This window comes from Asterias amurensis, chromosome 10 (genome assembly GCF_032118995.1).
Source record: "Asterias amurensis chromosome 10, ASM3211899v1".
NCBI lineage: Eukaryota > Metazoa > Echinodermata > Asteroidea > Forcipulatida > Asteriidae > Asterias > Asterias amurensis.
Window position 1 is genome coordinate 2,592,575 of NC_092657.1, and position 23,933 is coordinate 2,616,507.

At 37.5% G+C, this 23,933-nt stretch overlaps 1 protein-coding gene across 2 annotated transcripts in view; it reads left to right on the forward strand.

Annotated features, from left to right (window-relative positions):
• The first annotated feature begins 1,040 nt into the window (after window positions 1-1,040).
• LOC139943153 (uncharacterized) overlaps window positions 1,041-23,933 on the forward strand; it is a 72,369-nt gene continuing 49,476 nt past the window's right edge. For both annotated transcript variants that reach the window (XM_071939972.1, XM_071939973.1), the window contains exons 1-2: window positions 1,041-1,199; window positions 8,104-8,619. In XM_071939972.1, the coding sequence (XP_071796073.1) occupies window positions 8,507-8,619 (113 nt within the window). In that variant the 5' untranslated portion in view covers window positions 1,041-1,199; window positions 8,104-8,506. The remainder of the gene's footprint in view (window positions 1,200-8,103; window positions 8,620-23,933) is intronic.

Genomic DNA, 23,933 nt, shown 5'->3' on the forward strand with positions numbered 1-23,933 from the left:
ATCAGTGCAGAACGCACACTGATATTCAGGAGGTCTTTTTTAAAAGCTATAGCCGTTAAAGGCACTGGACACAATTATTACTCAAAATAATTATTTTATCAGCATTATAAACTTATTTGGTTGCAAACAATGGAGAGCTGTTGATAGTATCAAAAAATGTGATAACGACAACCATGAAATGCTTCATTCTCTCCAGCTTAAAAACATTTATATATATGTATATTAGTGTTTTTAAATCAAATTTCTGTGTCATGCATCGGCCGTCGGTATTCTAAAACAACCATGTGATGACCAATGACTGCAAATTTTGTTTTTATTTTGCACCATTTTGAAGATCTTAAAGACAATATAGGATTGCCAATGTCAATACTACTGGGGAACATACCACTATCAGAGGCCATGTCATCCACTGCTTTAGTTGGCAGGCTTGCCTTTGTAGAAATGCTTCAAACTCTAACAGAAATAAACTTGAACTTAAAAAAAAGAAGCGTCAGTATAAGTCCTTTTTTTCCAATCATGCATCGGTCGTCGGTATTCTTAACAACACCTTGTACGGACCAGTGCTCCTTGCGTTTATAGAAATGCTTCGAACTCTAACAGAAATAAATTTGAACTTGTATAAAAAAAACAAGTGTTAGAATTAGTTAATTGTTTTTCCAATCATGCATCGGCCGTCGGTATTCTAAAAAAAGAAAACTTGTATGGACAGTGCTCCGCGCTGCCTTGCGTTTATAGAAATGCTCCAACCTCTAAGTAAGAGAAATAAACTTGAACTTGTAAAAAAAAAATTGGGGAAAAAAAACAAGTATTGGAATTAGTCAACTTTGGAGTCATGCATCGGCCGTCGGTATTCTAAAACCACCTTGTACGGACCAGTGCTCCTGCCATTTGTCTCCACGTTGTACATGATGTACATATGCATATATACCGCATCCCAGAGACGCATCTGTGAATGAAGAAAACACGCACTGCCTCCCGTGTATATTCAACGGTACATGAGCTTTGCTCCATCATTAACTGGCATCAAGTGAAGACTGCATGACTGTTTCCGCACGCTGCTGTCTTGCCGTCTATAACAGGCGGTTCATGTGTTTATATTGGACATAAAATTACCCATTAACAGGAGCTATTGAGAAGGTCTTGCGGATGTGTATGTGTATAGGATATTTGGAGAAGCATGTCACAGTCTGGAACTTAAGGTAAGCTTAGATAACTGTAACAAAATAATATTTCCATCTATGATAACGGTATGCTATTTCCGACAGTCTTAAGAATAATATAGCACCTTTTTTGTTTGTTTACTGGTAATGAATTAAAACAAGATATTAGTATCCACTGCTAGCTATAGAGAAGAAGCATGTCTGTAACTTCGGTAAGGGATTCTGCTAATTTACAGTCTATTGTACACTATTTTATTATTGTCTGGTAACGTAATATTAGCCAATTATTGGATTTGCCCTTTCTAATGTAGTCACTGCTTGCTATAGAGAAGAAGCGTGTCTGTCGAGTTATACTGAAAGGTATACTCTGCTATTTTACAGTCTATTGTACACTATTTTGTTATTGTCTGGTATTAAATGGAATACAGTAGGTCCATTTTAGCCAGTTCGTGGATATGCCTTTTATACTAAGTACAGCCCCAGACTATCGTTATTTTCAAAGTATCATGGAACTTTTGGTATGCTAGATACATTGTAATGCTAACAATAGGGTATCTGCTATTTATTTTGTACAGTCTGACACTATTAAATATGTTGGCTGGTAATGTATTAATAAGGGAATCAATGTGTGATGAAGGGGTTTTCAACTAGTGGTTTAATCCCAACCAGACGTTAAAGAACCAGGCCTCGGCGGGTTCAAACTACTAGTTGAAAACCGATTCAACACACTTTGATTTCCAATCATAAATACCTTTTCGGTCAAAAACAGCATCACTTTTTCGTCAAAAAGTAATATAAATGCACAAACTATAACTGTTAAATGATTGCTTTCAACACAACACCCCTCCAGCTATGAAATGGTAAAGCCCTCTGCCGCCCTCGGGTAAACAACTCCTTATAAGGGAATATTGTGCGCGTCGCGCGTATCGCGTGATGTGGCACAACCTGTTTCAACCATAGATATAGAATAGAATAACTAGATCGGCCGCGCGTAAATACGCATGTTCTGGCATGGGGGCTGCCTTTGCCTATCTCCCGTGTACATTTTCTGTGCGTTGCCGTCAGCACGTGACTTTTTGCCGTCAGCACGTGACATTTAGCGCGTCAAAGGCCTATCTCCCGTGTTCAGTTTTGCGCGTCGCCTTTCGAACGTGAAATTTTTACCGCGTCCATGGCGAACAATTTTATTTTCTACACAGGTAATGGCGCGTATGTACGCGCGGCCGATCTAGTTATTTAATTCTATATCTATGGTTTCAACCGTTGCTCTCGACCAATAGGAATGAAGAAATTGTCTGAGGTTTTTATGAATGTTATATAGCAATAGCCAGTGCGGCTTTGGTGAAATCATGCAAACGAGTAATGGGGAAAGGTTGATAGTATAAACTTAGTGAGAAACGCTCACTCTAAAGTGACGTAGTTTTCGAGAAAGAAGTAGTTTTCTTTTTTTGAGGTCTCGGAATCAAGCATTTGAAAGCACATAACTTCGTAGTTTTTTGTGACAATGGTGTTTTATTCTTTTATTATTATCTCGCAACTTCGACGATCAATAAATTGAGCTAAAACAAATCACTGGTTGGTTATTTGATGCATAATGTTGAGATACACCAAGTGAGGAGACTGGTCTTTGACAATTACCAATAGTATCCAGTGTCTCTAAAGGATCTTTTGAAATGCTGACATCTCAAAACTGTCTTCTTCTTTCCTTTTCCATTTTTATTTAAATCTAACGAAAATAATAGTCTTTGTCTTCTTCAGTTTGTCTGTTTTAGTTCTACGTAAATAATAGTCACCGTTTTAAAGGCACATAAATACCCCCTAGGTAAATATGAATAATGAGATGTGAGAGTTGTTTTTACACAAACAAATATTTTATTCATGTTATTTGCATATTTTATTAAATTGTTTGCTTAAGATTCAATTTTGAGAGTACATGCCACCACAAACTGAATTAAACACGAATTACAATATTATATTAAAATTACAGAGAGAGTGAGCGAAATGAAACTAAAAAATAACAAAGAACGTAAAATTATATAATAAAAAAGGAGAAAGAATAGACAAAATTAACAGAAACAAAATTTTAACAGAAAAAAAACAATAATGAACAAAAGAAAAGCAAAGTAAGATGAAGAAAAGGATTCGTTGAAATATTAAATTACCTCTTTTTTAGAAATTCCTTTAATGGATTTCCTATCAATACAGGAAAAAGAGACCCTTGTCAAAAGTGTGTCTCTTTTTAAGGGTTCCGTCCAAAAAATATTTTCTTATAGATAACAATGTTGAACCTTTTGAAAATGTATTTATTTTTGGAGGTTCCTATCAATTAAAGAACAAAAAGGATTTTGTTTAAATGGAGAATTTTAAAAGTGTGTCTCTTCTTAAGGGTTCCATCCAAAAACATCTTCCAAGAAAGTTTCGGTGACATTAAGTGCATCTCGCGGTCACAACCAGTGCCAATAAGAGATGCATGACAGCGGAAATTGATGTGCAAATATATTCAGTCTGCTTAATTTATACCGGGGGTAGTAAGAAGGAAGGAAGGAGAGTGTTGTATCTTTATTGCAGGGTCGAGCGAATGTGGCTTGCTTGACTGGATACAATATGTACAGGCTGTTAGGTTTAAGAGTTATAAGATGGAAGTAGACTTGTCATGTCAAATTCAGTTCGTCTTCGGAGAAACAGAATGTGACTAAAAAATTTAAGCAGTTTTTTTTTTTTTTTTTTTTTAAGTGAGAAGCGTAATGAGTTCAATTTATTCCACTTGTATTCTCAACAACAAAAATACGTTCAATCTTCACTCATAATTTATTTTTAATCAACAATGTTTTACAAATTTAAGGAAGGGTTGGAAACATAAAAATCAATAAATTTAGACATAAAGGATAGCCTATAAGATCAATTCATTCCACCTGAATGTATTCTCAACCAAAATACATTAATTTTGTACTCAGAATTGAAACAAAATAAATATATTATAACAGTAACAATATTTACAAATTTTAGGAAGAGTTCTGATAGGAAACAAAAAAAATCAATACATTTAGACATTATAAAGGGTTGCGCGAACCAGCAGTTGTGAAAACTAAGTTAGTACATGGGTTAACAATGCGATTTCATTTACAACTGTTTATATAAGGCCTATTGAAACATGCATGTGTTTTCTGATCCATGCATGTGATTTTGATTTAATCCTTTATAGAAACTAAATGCAAGAAAACTAACATGTGGAAAGTTCATTTGAAAAAGTAGTCGCGATTTTGAGACATCGCCAAAAACACTGAGCAAATAATGTCCATGCAAAAAAGAATGGTCACTAAATGGAATACGTTATCGAGAAACGTTACCGCAGTGACGCTTTTCAGATACCATATTCTGGTTCTGGAGCAAAGAAACTGATAGTTTTTACATAATCACATTAATTCGAAGAGAAATAATCCAAAAATGTTTTTTTTTATTTTGTCGAAAGCTGCTGTATTTTTCAAACCAATTCCTTTTTTGCCATTAACCCTGTAGTCCCTGCACTGCCCGAGTTTGCTGAAAACTAATATATCAAGATCCTTGCAGTTAATTACTGGAATCGTAGTTCAAATTTTAAAAGATAGCCACAGCTTAACTTTTTATGCACAATTTAAACCTTGATGTTTGTATAAAAGTACAAGTTCGCATGAGAACAAATGTCTCTCGTTAAACGTCTACTGTAATTTTTTATGGCGAATATTTGTTTGTCTCAATTATTATACTGATTAAATGCGAAGGCGTGAGTTTTCGACAATATCATCATGAATGATGAATAAATACAGTTTCCTTTGTGTCTACTAATGAGCGTTTTGTTGGGGTAAGAGCTAAATTATTTCATCATCATTAGCTTCATTAGCTTAATAATGACTATCGATGATTCTTTTGACATTCCCTTTTTTTTTTTACCAACACAAGCTAGCAAGGTTTCCTCCTACCACGTACAGTATATCGATAGGCGGCTGGGCGGTCCAGTGGCTAAATGGTTAACATTTTAAGGGTGATTACGAAACGCATACAATCCCTTTTAATCCCAAAATAATAATTTATAGATGGATTTATTTCACCCGTCATCTTGACATTTCCCAATGACGTTCATTTCCCCCTCAATACCGGAAGATAAACAAACCTTAATTTCCTTTTTCAAATAGTACTAAAGTATAAATATTTATTTATCTGACCTTTTCTCTTCCCTTTTTGTATTATTTTCCTTGGGATTTTTTTCATTGACTTCGAAGCGAAGGTATAGATTTTTTGTTCTCTTTGTCCATGAGGAGGAAAGGATGACATCTTATACCCTTGGTAAAAATCGACTGTCTGAGATTTTCATTAAAGGCACTGGACACCATTGGTAATCACGAGTGTAGCATACTAACTTACTTGGTTAACGAGCAATGTAGAGCTGTTGATCTTTTGTGAGAAGCGGCTCCCTCTGAAGTGAACGTAGTTTTTGAGAAAGAGCTAGTTTCTCACTTAAATATTAAAAGACTTCAGGCCTGGGGCATTTCCAGGCATCTAATAGCACACAAACTTAAGCAACTAATTGGGTTTCATTCTTTCATTATTTTTTTCGCAACTTCGATGACCAATGAGTAAACATTTTCACAGATTTGTTATTTTATGCATAATGTTGAATACACACAAAACAAATTCGTGCCTTTAAAGCAATTCCACGGGCCGTTGTTGAAAAAAAAACTTCCCAGGTAATACACCCTTCATTATCAATGGATAGGATTGAAGTTCAAGGAAATCTATTTTAAGAACAGAAGTCTGAGTGAAAATCACTGAAATTGAGATTATTAATATAACATTTATTTTGAGTCCATGGTTAAAGACAGTGGACACTACCGTATAGTTGTGTCTTTGATTACTAGTTCAATATTCACGAAGGCATTCGCAATGCACGCCACGTAGTAACGTCATCGCAACTTGAATTCAGAAAACACCGTTTCATTACACGCCTGCCTCCCCGTCGCCCGTGTTCATCTTAAAGGCACCGGTTAGTCTTTGGTAATTGTCAAAGACCAGTATTCCGACTTGGTGATATCTATGCATAATATGCGTAAAATAAAATCTGTGAAAGCTTAGGCTCAATTGGTCATCAAAGTTGCAAAGAATAATGACAGAATAACACCCTTGTTGGGTTACCTTTTTTGAGCTTTCAGATACATAATAAAAGGCATCAGCTGATTGAAGTCGTTTATTATTTGAGATGAGAAATAACCTATTTCACCCAAAAACTACGTTTCTTCAGATTGAGCCGTTTTTCAAAATATTGTTAACTATCAACATCTCTCAATTGCTCGTTAACAAGTTAGTTTTTATGAATACTGATCGAAACGTCGAGTTGAAACCAACGGTTCTTTTCAGAACCACCCCAACTCAGTAAGAGATTATCATAATGCAATGGTGTTACCGCAAACCTTTACTATAATCGTATTTCCACTAAGCAAAGTTTAAAGTTATGGAAGTGTCGTGGCCGAGCGGTTAAGAGCACCGAATTAAGAGCACAAAATTCAAACTCTGGTGTTTCTGATCAGCAGAGTGTGGGTTCGAATCCCCAGCCTTGACACGTGTGTCCTTAAGCAAGACACTCAACCATTGCCTCGTCCTTCGGATGGGACGGATTGGTCCCATGTGTTGTGTAAACGCATGTAAAAGAACCAAGAGTGCACTTATATCGTTAAGAGAAGGGGTTCGCCCCGGTGTTCCTGGCTGGATTGGCAGCATATTGCGCCACAGCACCTTGTAAACCATTCGGGCCTACATGTTGCTAAAGGTTAGGTCTTATAACTCAAACTTTGTCCCACTCCTTGCAGTAATAATACCTGGCGCTTTGTATCCTTTGGCAAAAGGCTCGTTATAAATACGGTCATTAGTGTTATTATTATTATTATAAAATCCTACTTTTTCCTATTTTATTTTGAGTATAATTACCAACACTGTCCAGTGCCTTTAAAACACATCCCATACAAAACACACGCGCACAAACTGCCCACGTATATAACTGCAAGGGCTCTTTCTAAGCGATTTAACACGTTTATACAAGTCCTTTTGAACGCCCCCACGTTGGCTAAACAGTGTAAGGTAATACAACGTTGCTGCCCTTTAGTGCGAATGAAAGTGAGAGTTTATGTATAAATGCATCATTCGGTTCATTTCGATTCTAATAACTGAAAGAAAAACCCAATGTATTCATGGGGAGCAGTCGATAGGTGCATTGTACAGGAAGAGTCACATTCATTGATGTCCTGGACTGGAACGTTCCATACATTTATTTAGGCGTTTTGCATTCAAAGAAGTATTCTATGTCTAATACAGACCCGGCTTTCCGTTCCTAGAACTAGACGGAAAGCTGGGGATAGCTCATTCTCCATATCTGCCCCTCGCCTATGGAATGAGCTCCCCGCGGGTCTGAGAGAGGCGATCTCGGTGCCTGTATTCAAAAGCCTTCTCAAGACATTTCTTTTTCCCCACCCATCCTAGTTTGTTTGTTTTTCTATTGTTGTCATAGTCTCATGTAAAGCGCTCTGTTCTCCGTAGAGCGCTATATAAATGCTTCATATTATTGTTATTATTACTCAGATCAAAACCACTGATGAGTGGACTCCATCTGTTCTCGTCACTAATTAACACATAATTAAATAAACAGAGGAAAATAATTAAGGCATAGATCGTTCTAGACAATTTCCTGTGCATGTGAAGAAGTCACAGGAAACATTTTATATTATTGCTGTTGTTTAATACCATGCCCCAAGCTGAAGTCCCCTACCTCAGACACAGTTCTTATCTTACCCAGAGGCAGAATCAAACAAGATTAACTTGCCAGAATGTCTTGAAGAAGTGTCAGTTTTTCAACACCCACCCTATCACCATCTCCCATACGTGACGTTGTCATCTTCTTTCAATCTCTTTCTTTTGACAGGACGTAGTGCACATGGGCTGTGAGGAGGTGATTCGATAGCTATCATCATCAGTTTTCCGCTACAACACATCCCCTAGAGGGATGTTAGCCGGACTCCACCGGCTGAATTAGAAACATTCTAGACGTGTCACGCCTCGCTGGCAGATTGATAAAGACAAGTGATACGCGGTGTCAACCCTTGACTACTCTGACTAGTAATAAACGCTTACCGGTTTGTTGACCCTAAACTGTTCAACTTTTACTTCTTCGGGTGAATACTGAATTCACAAGAACAAGGGGTAAAAACCAGCTTTTAAACTTGGAAAATCGGCTGGTAACCATATTAACCAGATCACTAAACGTTATATCAACTGAGATAAGTCAATCTCCTAAACCGGTTTAGTATTTACTAACTTGGATCGCAATGGATTACGTGTTTGAGCACTCACCCAGTATGGAGGAGCTGGCCTCAAAAGGTGTGCATCTTCACTGGAACACCCTTTTGCAAGAAATTGGAGGGACTGCACTCTTAGCTGGGTAAGTTAATCGACTAACCCAGAGTTAATAACAACCCATCGGATTGTTTTATTGGCCTAGTACGTTAAACGTTTAATGACTTTTTGCTAGATTCCCATGCATCACTAATTTATGAACTTAAAAGTCTTCTTACTCGCGAGTCAAAACAAAATCTCTACGATTAATCTCGCTATAGAATAATTTGCGTGTTTTTTGTTTTTCCCCCGAAAAGGAAATTGCAGTGAATTAAAATCATGAATTGTTTGCAAGCTGATCGCGAAAATTAAAATGGCCGCTGCGTGCTTTCCCATAGACTGTCACACTACCAACTTGGTTCTGCATGATTTTATCATATGGTCATTTATTCCCATAAGGATCCATCCAAACAAACACACCCATACACAAAATCAGGCAAAGATAAAACAGGAAGTTGGGGAACAACCCGGCAATATCAGTAAGTTGAGATCGTGCTTTGTTTGCACACTGATCGCCAAAAATCAAAATGGCTGCTACGTGCTTTTCTTTCACTCGACCAACTCAGTTTCCACATTAATTTTACAGTTGCATCTTTCGGGCGTGATTTTACCATATGGCCATTTATTCCCATAAGAAGCCCAAGATCCAGTGAGCCAAACACACGTACTGGACTTTAAGCCATTCTGAATTATTAAAAGGGATGAAACCTGGTCTGAAACTGAGCGGGAAGGTTTTTCTGGCGCACTTTCATGCCACTTGGGACCCGGATATCTTGATGCGAAATCGACCTCTGGACGCGCGGTTGCATGATGCTTGGTTCATTTCATGGTCCATCTAGAGTGTGTAAACGCCTACGAGGGCGCCCCAGACAACATTCTAGAAAAGTGTCTTTAAGGTGCTGTACTAGCTCATGTTTAAGTGTGATGACACGTTTTTTTAGTGAAGTGCCTTTTTTAGTCTAAACTGCTTTGTATTGTTTGATGGGAGGTGTTGATTTTGCTTCTTTCTAGTCATTGGAAAACTGGTGGTTATAGCTTAAAGGCAGTGGCCACTATTGGTAATTACTCAAAATAGTTATTATATCATAAAACCTCACTTGTAAACGAGTAATGGGGAGAGGTTGATAGTATAAAACATTGTGAGAAACAGCTCCCTCTGAAGTGACGTAGTTTTCGAGAAAGAAGTATTTTTCCACCAATTTGATTTTTTCTTTCATTAATATCTCGCAACTTCGACGACCGATTGAGCCCAAATTTTCACAGGTTTGTTATTTTATGCATATGTTGAGATACACCAGTGAAGACTAGTCTTTGACAATAATTATTACCAATAGTGACAGTGTCTTTCAGCGGGAGACTCTCTGCACGTTTTCTGCTCGTCATCTGCACGTCGTCGTGTAATTAAACCTAGTCTTGCAGGATGAAGTCTGCCCCCTTTGTTTTCAGAATTGGTATTGATTAGGCGCTGATGACATAAATGAATCTAATTAAATGTTGTATCGAATTGTTTACATACGGTCACTCGATTTAGTGGGCGATTTTGCAATAATTGTTGGAAATGAGTTGACATAATTAAACTCATTGCGACCGGATTTGAGATGAGTGGTCCACACGCCTTTCATTAAACAGTTCGGTCAAATAATTAGAAGAATATTAAATCTTTATCCCCGATGCAAATCTATTATCTCTTAAATTAGAAAATTCATTTATTTCCTTCGCGTCCCGGTCAGTTTATTACTGACAATACCTATACGTCGTTTAAAGTAATATGACATAATTAGTAAGAAGAACAAACTCGTCTAAGATCACAGGTTTACAAAAAAACTTACACGGTCTAATGATGATGATAATAGATAAAAATCCCTTGAAATATTTATGACTGAAATGTCTGACTCAATTGATGAGAAACAAACAAGACTGTTTGGAGTTTATCGCCCAGTGAGCGTTTATTTCATTTTGTTTATGCAAAACGTGTAATCGGTTTTTCACTATTATTTTTCTTGTAACCCAGATGACCGATCGATCTCAAACTTTTACAGGTTTTTCAGTTTATGTAATTTATTATGGTGGATTACACTGTCAGCAGCTGTTTTGTTAGCGAAAACCAATTCTGTAATGTTCCTTTAAAGTCTTTAATTATTGATCTACGTAACAACAATCTCCGACATACGTTTTAACGTATGTCGGAACTGTCATCGTGTGAATGGACTAGAGCCAGCTGGGAATCAGCTGTTTGTAGTCTAGAAGTAATACCTGTTAATTGATCTATTTTCCGTACAAGGAGCAAATCTGTCTTGGTGAAAATTTCCCCTGAAGGTACTGTACACGTTTGGTAATTACTCAAAATAAATATTTCCTTGCAACGAGCAACGGAGAGCTTCACAGTGAGTAGGGAATAATGTCTCGGCCAAAAGACTTGATCTATACAAAAGGTATCAAAACCCTTCAAAGACATTGATGCTTAGCAACGCATCTTAAAATAACCAAAATAAGTGACGAGCATACAATGCGTGGAGATGTCTGCATCATTCTTCTCATTCATGTCAGATTGCAGCGCCAGATGTTTTGTCCTTGTGGAAGTTATTTTTAGAGATATACATCCTTATGAGGTCATTTTCTCAAGATGTTGTTCCGGTCAGTATGGATTTGGATTGATATTATATTTAAAAAAAAATATATTAGGTTAGAGGTTTGTAAGTACTCGACTTTGATTCCGTCTTCTAGATTTTACTTCAATCAATCGTATGATTTGTAAACTTGCTTTTGGTACAATCCTTTAAATGCCAAATGATTGTTAATAGGATACTTTTCTCAGATGGTGTATTCGATACGGATGCGCTGTACACAAAATTGTGTTTTGTCACTAAAGCCCTTTCCACACGGTAGCAATTTAACAAGGATCACTTGCTTAATTATAGCATGGTTCCGAAATTTCACCAAATGCATCTCGCATGAAAGACCATGTTTATAATAAGCAGCTCATAAAGGACGGCAATTTCCACTAGGTACCTTCGGGAACTCACGCATTGTTGTCCTTTCACACGAAGTGCAACTTCACAACACTGCTACAAATTAAGCAGGGAACCCTTGCTATATTGTTATCGTGTGAACAGCTAGACTTCAATTCCACTCCAATAATTAATTAAGAAACATAATGCGAGAATGATTCTTATACCGTTTCTGATCCGATTATCCCATCCTTGGACTCTCCTTAAGTTAATAGAATCGCTGCCACTTTCCTCCCTAGATTTAACAAGATTTCCTTAATTTGCACAAAAGAGAAAACATGTCTACCCGATATGGCTATTATACTCTGAGTGTATACAATTTGATTATAAAGATATGGAGATAAAATAGAATTGAGATTTTAGCGTCCAGAAGAAGGCTAGAAATCGCTGCAGTAATGTTCTATTCTTGCAAATTGGAACCATTAAAGACAGAAAGACACTATTGATGATTGTGAAAGACTATATATAGCCTTCACAGTTGGTGTATCTCAACATATGCACAAAATAACAAACCTGTGACAATTTGAGCTCAATCGGTCATCGATCTTGCGAGATAATAATATGAAAGATAAAACACCTTGTCACACGAAGTTGTGTGCGTTAAGATGGTTGATTTCAAGACCTCAAGTCTGAGTTCTGAAATCAAATTCGTGGAAAATTACTTTTTACTCTAAACGATGGGACTTCAGAGGGAGCCGTTTCTCACAATGTTTTATACCACCAACCTCTAAAGGTTTTATGCTTATAATAAAAATGCTGAGTAATTACCAATAGTATCCACTGCCTTTAAAGCTCCACCATGTGTGAATCTCTTTTGGGTGAGTGTTGGCTCTGAAAAGAGCCGGTGTGATCTCGACGTTTCGAACATACTCTGCTCGTCTTCAGGAGAAGAAGACGAGCAGAGTATTCATCTGTTCTTTTTTTAGTAATTCGACTTGGGTTGTGTTTTTTTGTAAGTAAAAATCTCACTGTTTACATTTCATCATTTCGTCTCTATGCATTTCTCTACGGTGCATGTACTGACTGTCCATAACATAAATATTTGCAGATGCTTTTTTGTGAAGCCCTTTGTAAATAATGAAAAGGCAGGTCTGTCTATGTACACATCATTCAATTATGCTGTACAAATAATCCTAAGACATTTTAGATAAGCTAGTTGAATTTAAAACACAATGGCCAATGTGAATCGGTGATATCTTTTTATAGTAAAAAAACAACAACTTGGAATTTCGCGAAGAGAAAGACAAATCCATGATTGGCACTGGAAGATACTAAACTTTACTCAGGTTTATCTGTGTACACACGTGGATGTGTGTACACAACAATCGATTGTGTTGTAACAAGATTTCTAAGAAATTAATTTAGATGAGCTTTCTGAATTAAACCACAAAGATTCATGTATAAATTTTGTGACTTTTATATTCAAAAGCATTTTTGTAACTTTTGCAAAGAAAGAGACAAATACATGTTTGACTCTTTAAAGACACTGGACACCTTCGACAATTGTCAAAGACCAGTCTGCTCACTTGGTGTATCTCACGATATGCATAAAATAACAAACCTGTGAAAATTTGAACTCAATATTGGTCGTCTACGTTGCGAGATAACAATGGAAGAAAAAAACCTTGTCACACAAAGTTGTGTGCTTTAAACTTTGCACGTTCTTAGTAGTTTATATAAATCTTTGATTTGTGGTGTTTCTGAGAAGAACTCGACGTTTCAATCAGCGTGCTTTGGTTGTCTTCAGTATTTCAAGCCAACCTACCCACCTACAATTTCTAAGTTTACAAATGAATCTTACAACACCGTGTACAAAATTCTATAATAGCAAGGTTTGCGGTAAAACCATGTAATGATAGTCTCTAAATGAGTTGGGGTGGTTCTGAACAGAACCGTTGGTTTTACGACGTTTCGATCACGGTGCTGTGGTCGTCTTCGGACAAAATTTTACCTCATTTTCTCTGCTCGTCGCAAGACTGAACCAGACTTCAGGTGGGACACGGCTGGAAGACCAAGCGCTAAGTATGACGTCATCACGACACACCACAGTGGTTAATGATTTGCCCATTTTTCTATATTAATAACAACATGCCCGATTGACGGCGAGATAATTAGTCTGGCTCTACGGAAGTTGACAGTTTGGAATGACGTCATTGGGGTGCAATATGGTGTTTATAATTAGTGGTTTGGTAATAATACTGTTTTGTCATGTAGTTGCTATGGGGGTTGCAGACTTGCTGTAAACATAAACAAAGGCTGCATAGATTGTGAATTGCTTTTCATAATTGTCTCGCTTCCTTAGTGCATGGTTCCTTTCTGGTTAAAATCCATAGACCGTAACAGCTAGACTGGTCAAGGATGTATTGGCATACGTTTTTATAATTTAAGTCTTGTTAATAGTGTTTGTACTCTCCGTTATATAATAAGCCATATTGCGAGTTTTATTGGAACACTGTCTGGTACATTGACTTGCTTAGTCACAAGTTGCCGCTTAAATTTGAATCCCCAAACTATTATAGATACTTTTCATAACGTTACGTGGTTCGGGCATATTTATGCGTATAGCTACGTGACCAGAAGGCAAACGCACATACAAAAACGCACTTCTGTATAAAATCTGAAAGAATAATACCAGACTGTAGGCTTTGCCCAAAAGCTTGCCTCAAATTTTGTGTAAGCTAAATTTTTGCAGCAACAAAAACAACAATAACAACAACAAATCACAGCTACAACAAAATGGTTGCAAACGTTTCACTTCGTTCGTTCGCATCCAGTTGGTTTTTCGTAATGTAAAACATTTCGAGTTACAAAACAGTACGTTTTCAACTGTGTTTCAAATAATATTATCCTAAATATTAACTTTTTTCACGAAACATTAAGACAAACAACTACAACTGCAAATCATTTTCAAGAAGGGTCAAGTGTATACAAAAATATATCACTTGTTTAAAATTGCTTAATATACAATTAAATTTCGCCTGCAGATAACTTACTCGATCCAAATTTACTTTTCAATAGCATCGAATTTAAAGTTAACAACGCCACTTGCAACCTCTTGGACTTTCTAGAACAACTTGTTTTTCCTAACCCATGTTATTCATCCACATCTAAGAAGGATTAATATATCTCCTTGAACTTTACATGGATTGGGTAAGATCATTTCTTTCAACAAAATGTTTGCACAAAGAATTTTTAATATATTTTCTTTGTGTTTATTTAGTTTCGCTGGCCGAAATGTAAGTGGATATCATGGCTGTCAATCCCATTTCTACAGCAGGGTTAATTATTTAAAATGTTTTGGAAATTTAATGAAATTGTTGCTCAATTCAATAACGGCCTACTTCAGTGGAGAGTTGAAGTGTTTGATCTGCACTATGTAACCCTATAAGGGTTACGTTCATGTCACAGTTTATAGTCTCAATGTGCAACTTTGATTGACTGGATATATCCAATAGACGGTTGATTAAAAACTGCTTGAAATCGTTAAAGTATGGTGGCCCCGAAGGGACATCGCATAACGCAAACGTGTGCGCACACGTATGCAATGTCGTGAAACAAATCGCGAATATATGCGCACACGTATACAATATCGTGAAACAATTCGCGAATATGTGCGCACACGTATGCAATGTCGTGAAACAATTCGCGAATATGTGCGCACACGTATGCAATGTCGTGAAACAAATCGCGAATATGTGCGCTCACGTATGCAATCTCGTGAACCAAATCGTGAATATGTGCGCACACGTATGCAATTTCGTGAACCAAATCGTGAATATGTGCGCACACGAGTGCGATTTGTTTTGCAATGTCGTGAATTTTATTGCATACCATGTTGCATACCATTAGGATGATGTCATAGTTGTGGATAATTTGTTACCGATCTAGGGAGTACTGTGGCGCTACAGCAGGCTCCCTCTGTAAAGCATGTGTATACCCAGGAACTTGGCACCAGGCCAAGGACGACCACACGCCTCGCTTGCCTCACAACAAGACTACTGCTGCAATGACTACCGCTTATCTCACTGTTGGAAAGAAACCCCCCAGATCATTAGACATTTTATTCAAAGGTATGCAATATGGTTTGCAATAAAATTCACGACATCGCAAATAATATTCGCAGACGTGCGCGCACATATTCGCGAATTGTTTCACGACATTGCATACGTGTGCGCACATATTCGCGAATTGTTTCACGACATTGCATACGTGTGCGCACATATTTGCGAATTGTTTCACGACATTGCATACGTGTGCGCACATATTCGCGAATTGTTTCACGACATTGCATACGTATGCGCACACGTTTGCGATATGCGATGTCCCTTCAGGGCCACCATATTAAAGAGACAAACCTTGTCTGCTGCTGTCAGAGTGTCCACTGTAACCGATTTTCCTATATTACTATTATTGATGTCACACAACTCTCAGACCAATAATTTGTCCTTGTAGAATTCGGCGGCCTTCCGGGGTGGATTTCACAAAAAGTTAAGACTAGTCTAATCGCGAGTTAGGACGATCAGAGTAACTCGTCCTAACTTAGGACTATCCGTCAGTTTTAAATATCTCATAGGACTTGTTCTAAGTCCAGACTTGGTTGGATTTACAAGGTGGATTCTAAACTCTGTGATGAACAAAATGAAGTCGTCACTCGCAATCGCAAAGCACGTCTAATTCAGTTGACTTTTTTTTTTGAAAACAATGTGAACAAATTCATTCATTCATTCATTCATTCATTCATTCATAATTGGTTTATTATTTTAAAAACAAAATTCAGGATGATCATTGTTATATGTAGCTTGCCTGTCAGAAACTGCCCTAGAAAGACAATCTATAATTTTAACGAGATTTAGTAACTTTTCCCCTCTCAGTTTGTATGTGTTTTTGCTCTGTCATTCTCGGCATGACGCCATGTGGGTTGCTTATTAATACAAAACGGTAATCCACGTTTCGAAGGTCTTTTCCGAAAAACAAGCGCTGTTTGAGTTTTCGCGGCATGATGAAATCCCGAAAGAAGATCAAGATATTAAGTCGGCTTCAAGGTTAATTGGAAAAAAGAGAGGAATTAGACAGAGTAAAAGGAGCCGGCTGTTTCTCAATTTACTGCAAAAACAAAAAGCACACTCAGGGACGTTGACATCGTCTGTTACAAACAAAAAACTTCATTTTGTTTACTATCTGATGAACCTATGAACTGAACGCCACATTTAAATGATACATTTATATTTTCTCCTGCAATTTATTTATAAATATCTCTTTTTTATTCAATGGGCTTCAATTCATTGAATGAAGGGCTCGTTTTGTGCCAAAGCGAAAATGTAATCAAATTTCCATTTTTTTTTTGCTAAGTTTATTTATTCATTTTTATATACTTTTTCCCAAAGTTTTTATTATTATTAGTATTAAATATAATCTATAATGGTCACTCCATGGTCAAAATTCAGTTGTGTAACGAACTCAATTTCCAATAGAAAGAGTCCTTGTGGAGTGGGAAGGTAGAAAGTGGGGAAATTAAGTCTCCAACCTCGCATTATAATGAAATATTTGAAACATTGCGTCACTTGGAGCAAGTTCGAGTGTGCACAATGGTTAACTAAAGGTTGACCATTATTTTGCACTCGAACCCAAGCTGGTCGACCATTGGTTGACTACTGTGGTCGACCATTTGGAACCAGCCTCGAGCCCATGGTTTCTTCACTGGTCTCAACAGCATGTTCCATTCTAACATGTGTAAAGCGCATAGGGGAACCAGTGACACCGTAGCGAAAAGGCGGAAGGTTGACGTGACTAGACTTCCAATTGTGTCGTTCGAGTGAGTGCGTCACTGCGCATGTACGTTACTGGTCAGTAGTCAACCATGGGTCGAAGGTGACAACAACAAAATGTGTCTGTACATTCAAAAGAATTTTTTTTGTTTACAATAAAACATTTCAAATGAAGTAAACATGAAGTAAGCAACAATATATGAAAGCAATACAAAACTAAGATATTGTATTACCGGGAAGGCTTATCAGCGGTAAAATTGGACAAAGCGATCCGTACATAAAAATAACCTAAATAATCCATTTAACTTCCTAAAATTCGTTAGCTTCCTGGGCTTATTCCTTTCAATTACAGCATGTAAAAGGAAAACTAATCCTCATTGACATTCAAAAACCCTTTATTAACCCCCTTAGTATACAATTATAAGAAACGGAGAGCTGTTTTAATCAAATTATCCAACAAGCGGAAACCGATTTCACTTTGGAAGCAAACCGGTCGGCGGTGCAAATCACTCGGTTTGCCCCACTGATGTAACTCACTTAAACCGGAGGCAAGGGAGGGAACTCCGCGGACCAGTGACTCTTTAATTCGGTTAGCTGTCCAGGAAACTGACCACTGGATCCCCTAAAAATCGTTATCCTGGTTAGTGCCCTGAACTAATGTCCCCCGGAAATTCTGTCCCCCATGTTTAAAATTAACTGGAGGAGGAGGAGGATTTAAAAGAGGGCGATATCAGAAGAAGTTTGTACACATTTCAAGTTTACACTCCGTTAAGGAGTTTCGAACAATCTCCTCGTTGAACCCAAGTCTCAACACTCCTGGGCTGACAGGTACTTTTCTTCAGCCGCGCCACGCATCTGGAACTTTCCACACCACTTAATCTTAGATTTGTCTTTGTACCACAAAATAATTCATACCTTGCTCACGTATCTAATGTCATAGGCTTTCATTAACAATACAGTTGTTTTACTTATTTGTTGTATTAATTTATTTACTTGATGAGGTAGGAAGGGGGCCACATCAGGGTGGGTTGTGAGCAATACACGTCTTTATTAATACTAGCGGGAAACCCGCGCTAGGCGCGGGTCCCGCTAGAGTTCCGCGTTGTTTCGTTACCATTAGTTCGCCGTATGGGGTGGGGGCACAGAATCTCCGGCGGTCAGAACCTCCTGCCACACCGGACAGTGCACTGACCTCATTGCTCCCTAACACGGTTAGCAGCTGCCACTGAACTTCTCCTATAACCTTGTTAACCGACCGGGTCATCGCAGTCGAGTTTAAATCTATTTGGAAGGGGGAGTTATTTAAATCGATTCCTTTGCATTGATCCAAGTTGGTGAGAAGATTGTGTTTGCTTTACGCCCTCCAGACTTTGTTATGCATTTTCAACTGGAAAACGAACAGTTGAAAAGGCTGTCAGATCTCAGACTGGCTTGATAGTGGCCATCTGCTGCTTACACTCTTAAAACTTCCGGAAATGGGGTAGAAATGGGATCGGGCCACTTGCGACCCGTATCCGGGTCCATTCTAACCCTGGAACTCTTGGAGATGTGCCATCCCTAGGTATAGTGGTTCAAAGGGAGCGGCGCGGGCCAAATTTCATACAGCTGTTACGCACGATGCTTGTTCTGAAGACATTCAGGACGTACTGATCGAAACGTCTAGTAGTAAACACAACTGGTTCTTCTCGGAACCACCTCAACTCACACAAAGTTCCGTCTTGTTCGTGGTGTTACCACGAAATTGGAAGATTGTATCTCCACCATGCAAAGCTTCAAATCTATACTCATGTAAACTGTTTTGCTGCGAATCTTCCCAGAGTGTCTATCCACCATGCAACGGTTCAAATCACACGTTCATGGTGTTACTGCGTACCACCAGTGCCCAATTTCATAGAGCTGCTAAGCAAAAAAATTTGCTTAGCATTGAAATGTTATCCTTGATAAAAACAGGATTACCAACCAAATTTCCACGTGATTTTCAGGATAAGCAAACAACAGCTGAATACTAGTAACAAGCAAATGCAACAAATGAAAATTTGGTTGGTAATCCTGCTTTAAACAATGAAGAAATTTCATGCTTAGCAAATTTGTTTGTGCTTAGCAGCTCTATGAAATAATTTGGCCCAGCATGCAACATTTCCAATCCTACTCACAATGGTAGGAAGCCCAGACAAATCCTGCAAAGTTAAACTTGATCACCACTCAATCTACCATACAACTTATCCCTTCTCATTGTTACTTAGCAAGAACATTTGCTAAGCAGTTATTATCTGATTAAAAACTGGATGACACCGAGCCCAGGTGGTGATTTTTATTAACTAAAACAAGAACCGTAATAATTTACCTTGTAGGAGCTATAGGAGGCAAAGTTGATGGGACAATTGCTACTAGACCGTGTATAAGAATCAGTCGAGTTTGCATGATGTAGATTGCTTTCTACATTAAAGCAATTGCAGTGAAAGCAAGATCTCACTTAAGAAAGCACCGCTTGTACACATTTCTCAGAAGTGTTTCATGCAAGATTTACTCTGCACTTGAAGTTATTGGGAAGTAACACAGGATAGCTTGAGAGGGACTATACACATACTAAGAATGCGCTGCATTACGGTTTGACTATAGTTAGTATAATATGACGTAAATTACACTGTGTTTGTTAAACTACACTGTGTTTGTTTAATTGTTGACGTAGGATTTTAACTTTGCATGGCGGGAGTATAGTCGGGTAACGTTTGTGGTTAGCACCAAGTGTTCAAACATTTTGAGTATAGTGTTGGTTCCGAGAAGAACCAAGAGAATTCTGTTGACGTGAATTCCGAGAATTCTGTTGACGTGTTTGTTTGTTTGCTTGTTTTTTGGGTGGGTTTTTTGTGCAAACTAATAATCATGGAACAGTACTTGAAGAGCCTATAAGAATGTATATTTTTAACGGTTCGAAAATAAAGACGATTCTAGGGTAAGTGAAAAATTGTTATGTTAGTATTATTATTATTTTTTTTTAAGCTTAAAAGCCGAACGAAACTTGGAGGGCTGATAGCAAACTCGAAAATAGTTCTCGAAGGAGCACTTTGTTGTCGCAAGAGCCTCTGTATTTATTCTAGTTCCCCCCCCCCCCCCCCCGGCGTCCCCTGACCGTTTTCAAACTCCATCCTTGTTTGCATTTCCCCCTGGTTTGGACGTTGCAAAAGAACTAACTCAAATAACCAATACGGGTCAAAATGCATCGATGCCATAGAAAACAAATTGTCGCATTGGAATAGAGGACAAGAGAGAGTTGTGAATTATAATAGAAACAAATATAGCATGACCATTTTGTTACTGAGTGAAGCTAATGTAATAAAATTCCCGTATACACTAAAGTCATTTCTTCGGTCAATAAAAGAAAGGCACTGTGCTGGAAATTTGTAGGTCTGTTTTCTGAATGAGGGCTCTATTTTGTCACTTAGTTATCTGTCAGAGAGCTAGGTCGGTATTGTTGGTTTATATTTGTTTTTTTTAAGTTGCCATGGACGTTCTTTGAAAGAACATGCAATTAGCTTTTATGGTAGAAATTGTTGTGTACATGAAATTGGAGGCACTGTGGTGTTTCTATTTGCGACTTGTTCTCTGGGGAAATTAAAGCGTACGGCGCATTTTCAGTTTTTGCTTTTCAAGTTTGGCTTGTCATCTATTTTAATCTGTATTTCACGGCCATTTTAAACTCTCATCCAAAACACAATTCTATCTTTAAGTTATTATAACTCAAAGTTGGAAGGAGAAAAAAAAACGACACCTGTGTCAGAAAGATGTTTGTTGATGATCGGTTGCGTTTAAAGGTACGTCAACAGATCTAAACACATCATCGTTTAGTGTAAAGGCATTGAACACTATTGGTAATTGCCAAAGACCAGTCTTCTCACTGGTGTATCTCAGCATGTGCATAAAATAACAAACCTGTGAAAATTTGAGCTCAATTTGTCGTCGAAGTTACGAGATAATAATGAAGGAAAAACACTCATTTCTCAAAAACTACATCACCTCAGCAAGTAATATTTTCAGGGAAGCTTTCTATTATCACTATCTTCAAACGGTGTAAAATGTAAATCTGTGGACATTGTGTTTTGTGTTACAAAAAGTACCCAAATCCTTTATATGAGATGTTCACATGTTAGTTTTATTGATAAAATTGGTTGAAACAACAAGCGGTTCCAGAAACCGAAGAAACTTTGACTTTAACTGTTTGTTGTTGTACTATTCCGTTGACAATAATTGTATCAGATTTGAAGACCAAACCAAACCAAACATATGGTGAGTCTTGAGAATTTACAGCACTAGTGGAAAACTAACCCCACATTCAATACAAACCTAATCTTAACAACACATACACCCCCCCAAAAAAAAAAAAAAATAATAAAATAAATAAATAAATAAATAAATAAATAAATAAACTGTCCTCAGTCTGCCCTTCGTATTTAGCCGGAGTTAATAGCCCACCTCCGGCTATATATAGACTCGACCCAAGTCGGACTTTAGTTCACCACTCCGTTGTGCGCCCTCACAAAAACCACACACACATACTCTGACTCGAGTTCAGCACGAGACCCGACTTGAAACCAAGTCTACCCTCCGGCGTGGTCCGAATCTAAACAGCTTGCCGTTTTGCCAGTTGCTGACGTCACTGAATTGCGTCACGATGTTGGCAGGACGTCGTTGCGTGTGTGGTTGGACAGCACTTATTATTAGGAACGCCGGTATATCGTGTGCATTGGCAATAGGGTTCAAAGATTGTTCCATATGGAGAAGTTCAGTACACTCAACATTATTTGCATTTCTGTGAGACTTTGGTAAATTAGATGTCCACTTGCTGTATTTTGTGCAAGGATGAAGACATAATAGAATCTGCTTTGAAATGTTCTGTTTTAAATGATCTACCTAAAGTGAGTGTACACTTATGGTGACTACTTCTAAAAATCAATGACCGTGCATAAAAATGTACATGGGGAAAGAGCACTGGAGAGCTGATACTTTAAAACATTCTTGTTGGAAAAGGAGTAATGAAGTTTCAGAGAAAGAGATAGCCCAAATATTTGAACCCGAGAAAGTGTTTCAGGTTTTTGCAAGAACATAAATCTATCCAGCAAGGGTGTTTTTTGCCAACTTCGATGAACAAATTAATTAGGCCACATTTTCCGCAAAATTTTATTTTATACACTGTTGGGACATGAGGAGACAGGACTACACTGCCTTAAATGTCCTGATCGTCCCTCATGCCGGCCATACCCAAAAATGTTAATGAATTGAACCATTACTTTATTTGTTTTAAAAACATCTCTTTGGCATAAAAACAACCCTTCATATAAATAATAACCATTAATATTAGTAAACATTGAATATCGGTAACTGCTATACTTCAACATGCAAACTGGAGTTAAATCAAACTAAATCAATTTACGATTTAAAAAATATACGAATATACGAAAGAATATATATTTTTTTTTATATGAGAAAATAAAATTAGCTGTTGCAAACAGCTATTCGCAAATCGCAGCTTCATAAAAACACTTTAATATTTATATAAACAGCAGTTTGGCATTTTGTCTTTGAGCAAACATTCTGTTAGGTTCGAAACGTTCTTTCCGATTAATATTTTCGTCTTCTATTGTTTGGATAGGCTAGGCTTTGACGTCTTTTGGTTTCGGATGGGACTAGGTTTCGGCTTATGCATAATGAATAATTATGGGGGAAATATTGTTCCTAAATTGTAATCTTCGGGGAAACATTTATGACTGAGCTGCAGACTAATTCGTAATCACGATCTAATAAAAATAACATGGGGGAGCAGTTGGCTGTAATTTAAAATCGACATTCACTCTATCAAGAAGTTAAAGGCAACGAAAGAAAACACACACAACTTAGTCCTTGAAAACCTGCAACATAAGATAACCCTACGTTTTGAGAAGAAATATGTAAATTGTGGTACAGAGACAACATCTCAGATCTTTATGTTTAAAGGCAGTGGACTCTATTGGTAACTGTCAAAGACTAGCCTTCATAGTTGGTGTATCTCAACATATGCATGAAATAACAAACCTGTGAAAATTTGAGCTCAATCGGTCATCGAACTTGTGAGATAATAATGAATAAAACAACCCACCATTGTCACACGAAGTTGTGTGCGTTCAGATGCATGATTTCGAGACATCAAGTTCTAAATCTGAGGTCTCGAAATCATTTTTTTTTTTTAAATTACCTCTTTCTCGAAACTATAATGGCACTTCAGAGGGAGCTGTTTCTCACGATGTTTTATACCATCAACCTCTCCCCATTACTCGTAACCAATAAATGTTTTATGATAATAATTATTTTGAGTAGTTACCAATAGTGTCCACTGCCTTTAATCGTTTGCTTGATTGTTTAGATGATCTTCCCGTCAAAGGGGATATAAACACTAAGCTGGCAACAGCCAATCTCTCTGTAAATTGCACAAATCAATAAATTGTAATCCAGTAACTAGACGACAATATTTTATTCTAACATATTGTAAAATCAGTTAAAAATAAAAACAACTACCGTGTGCAAAAGTACTGTGATATATTATTCAATATAACATT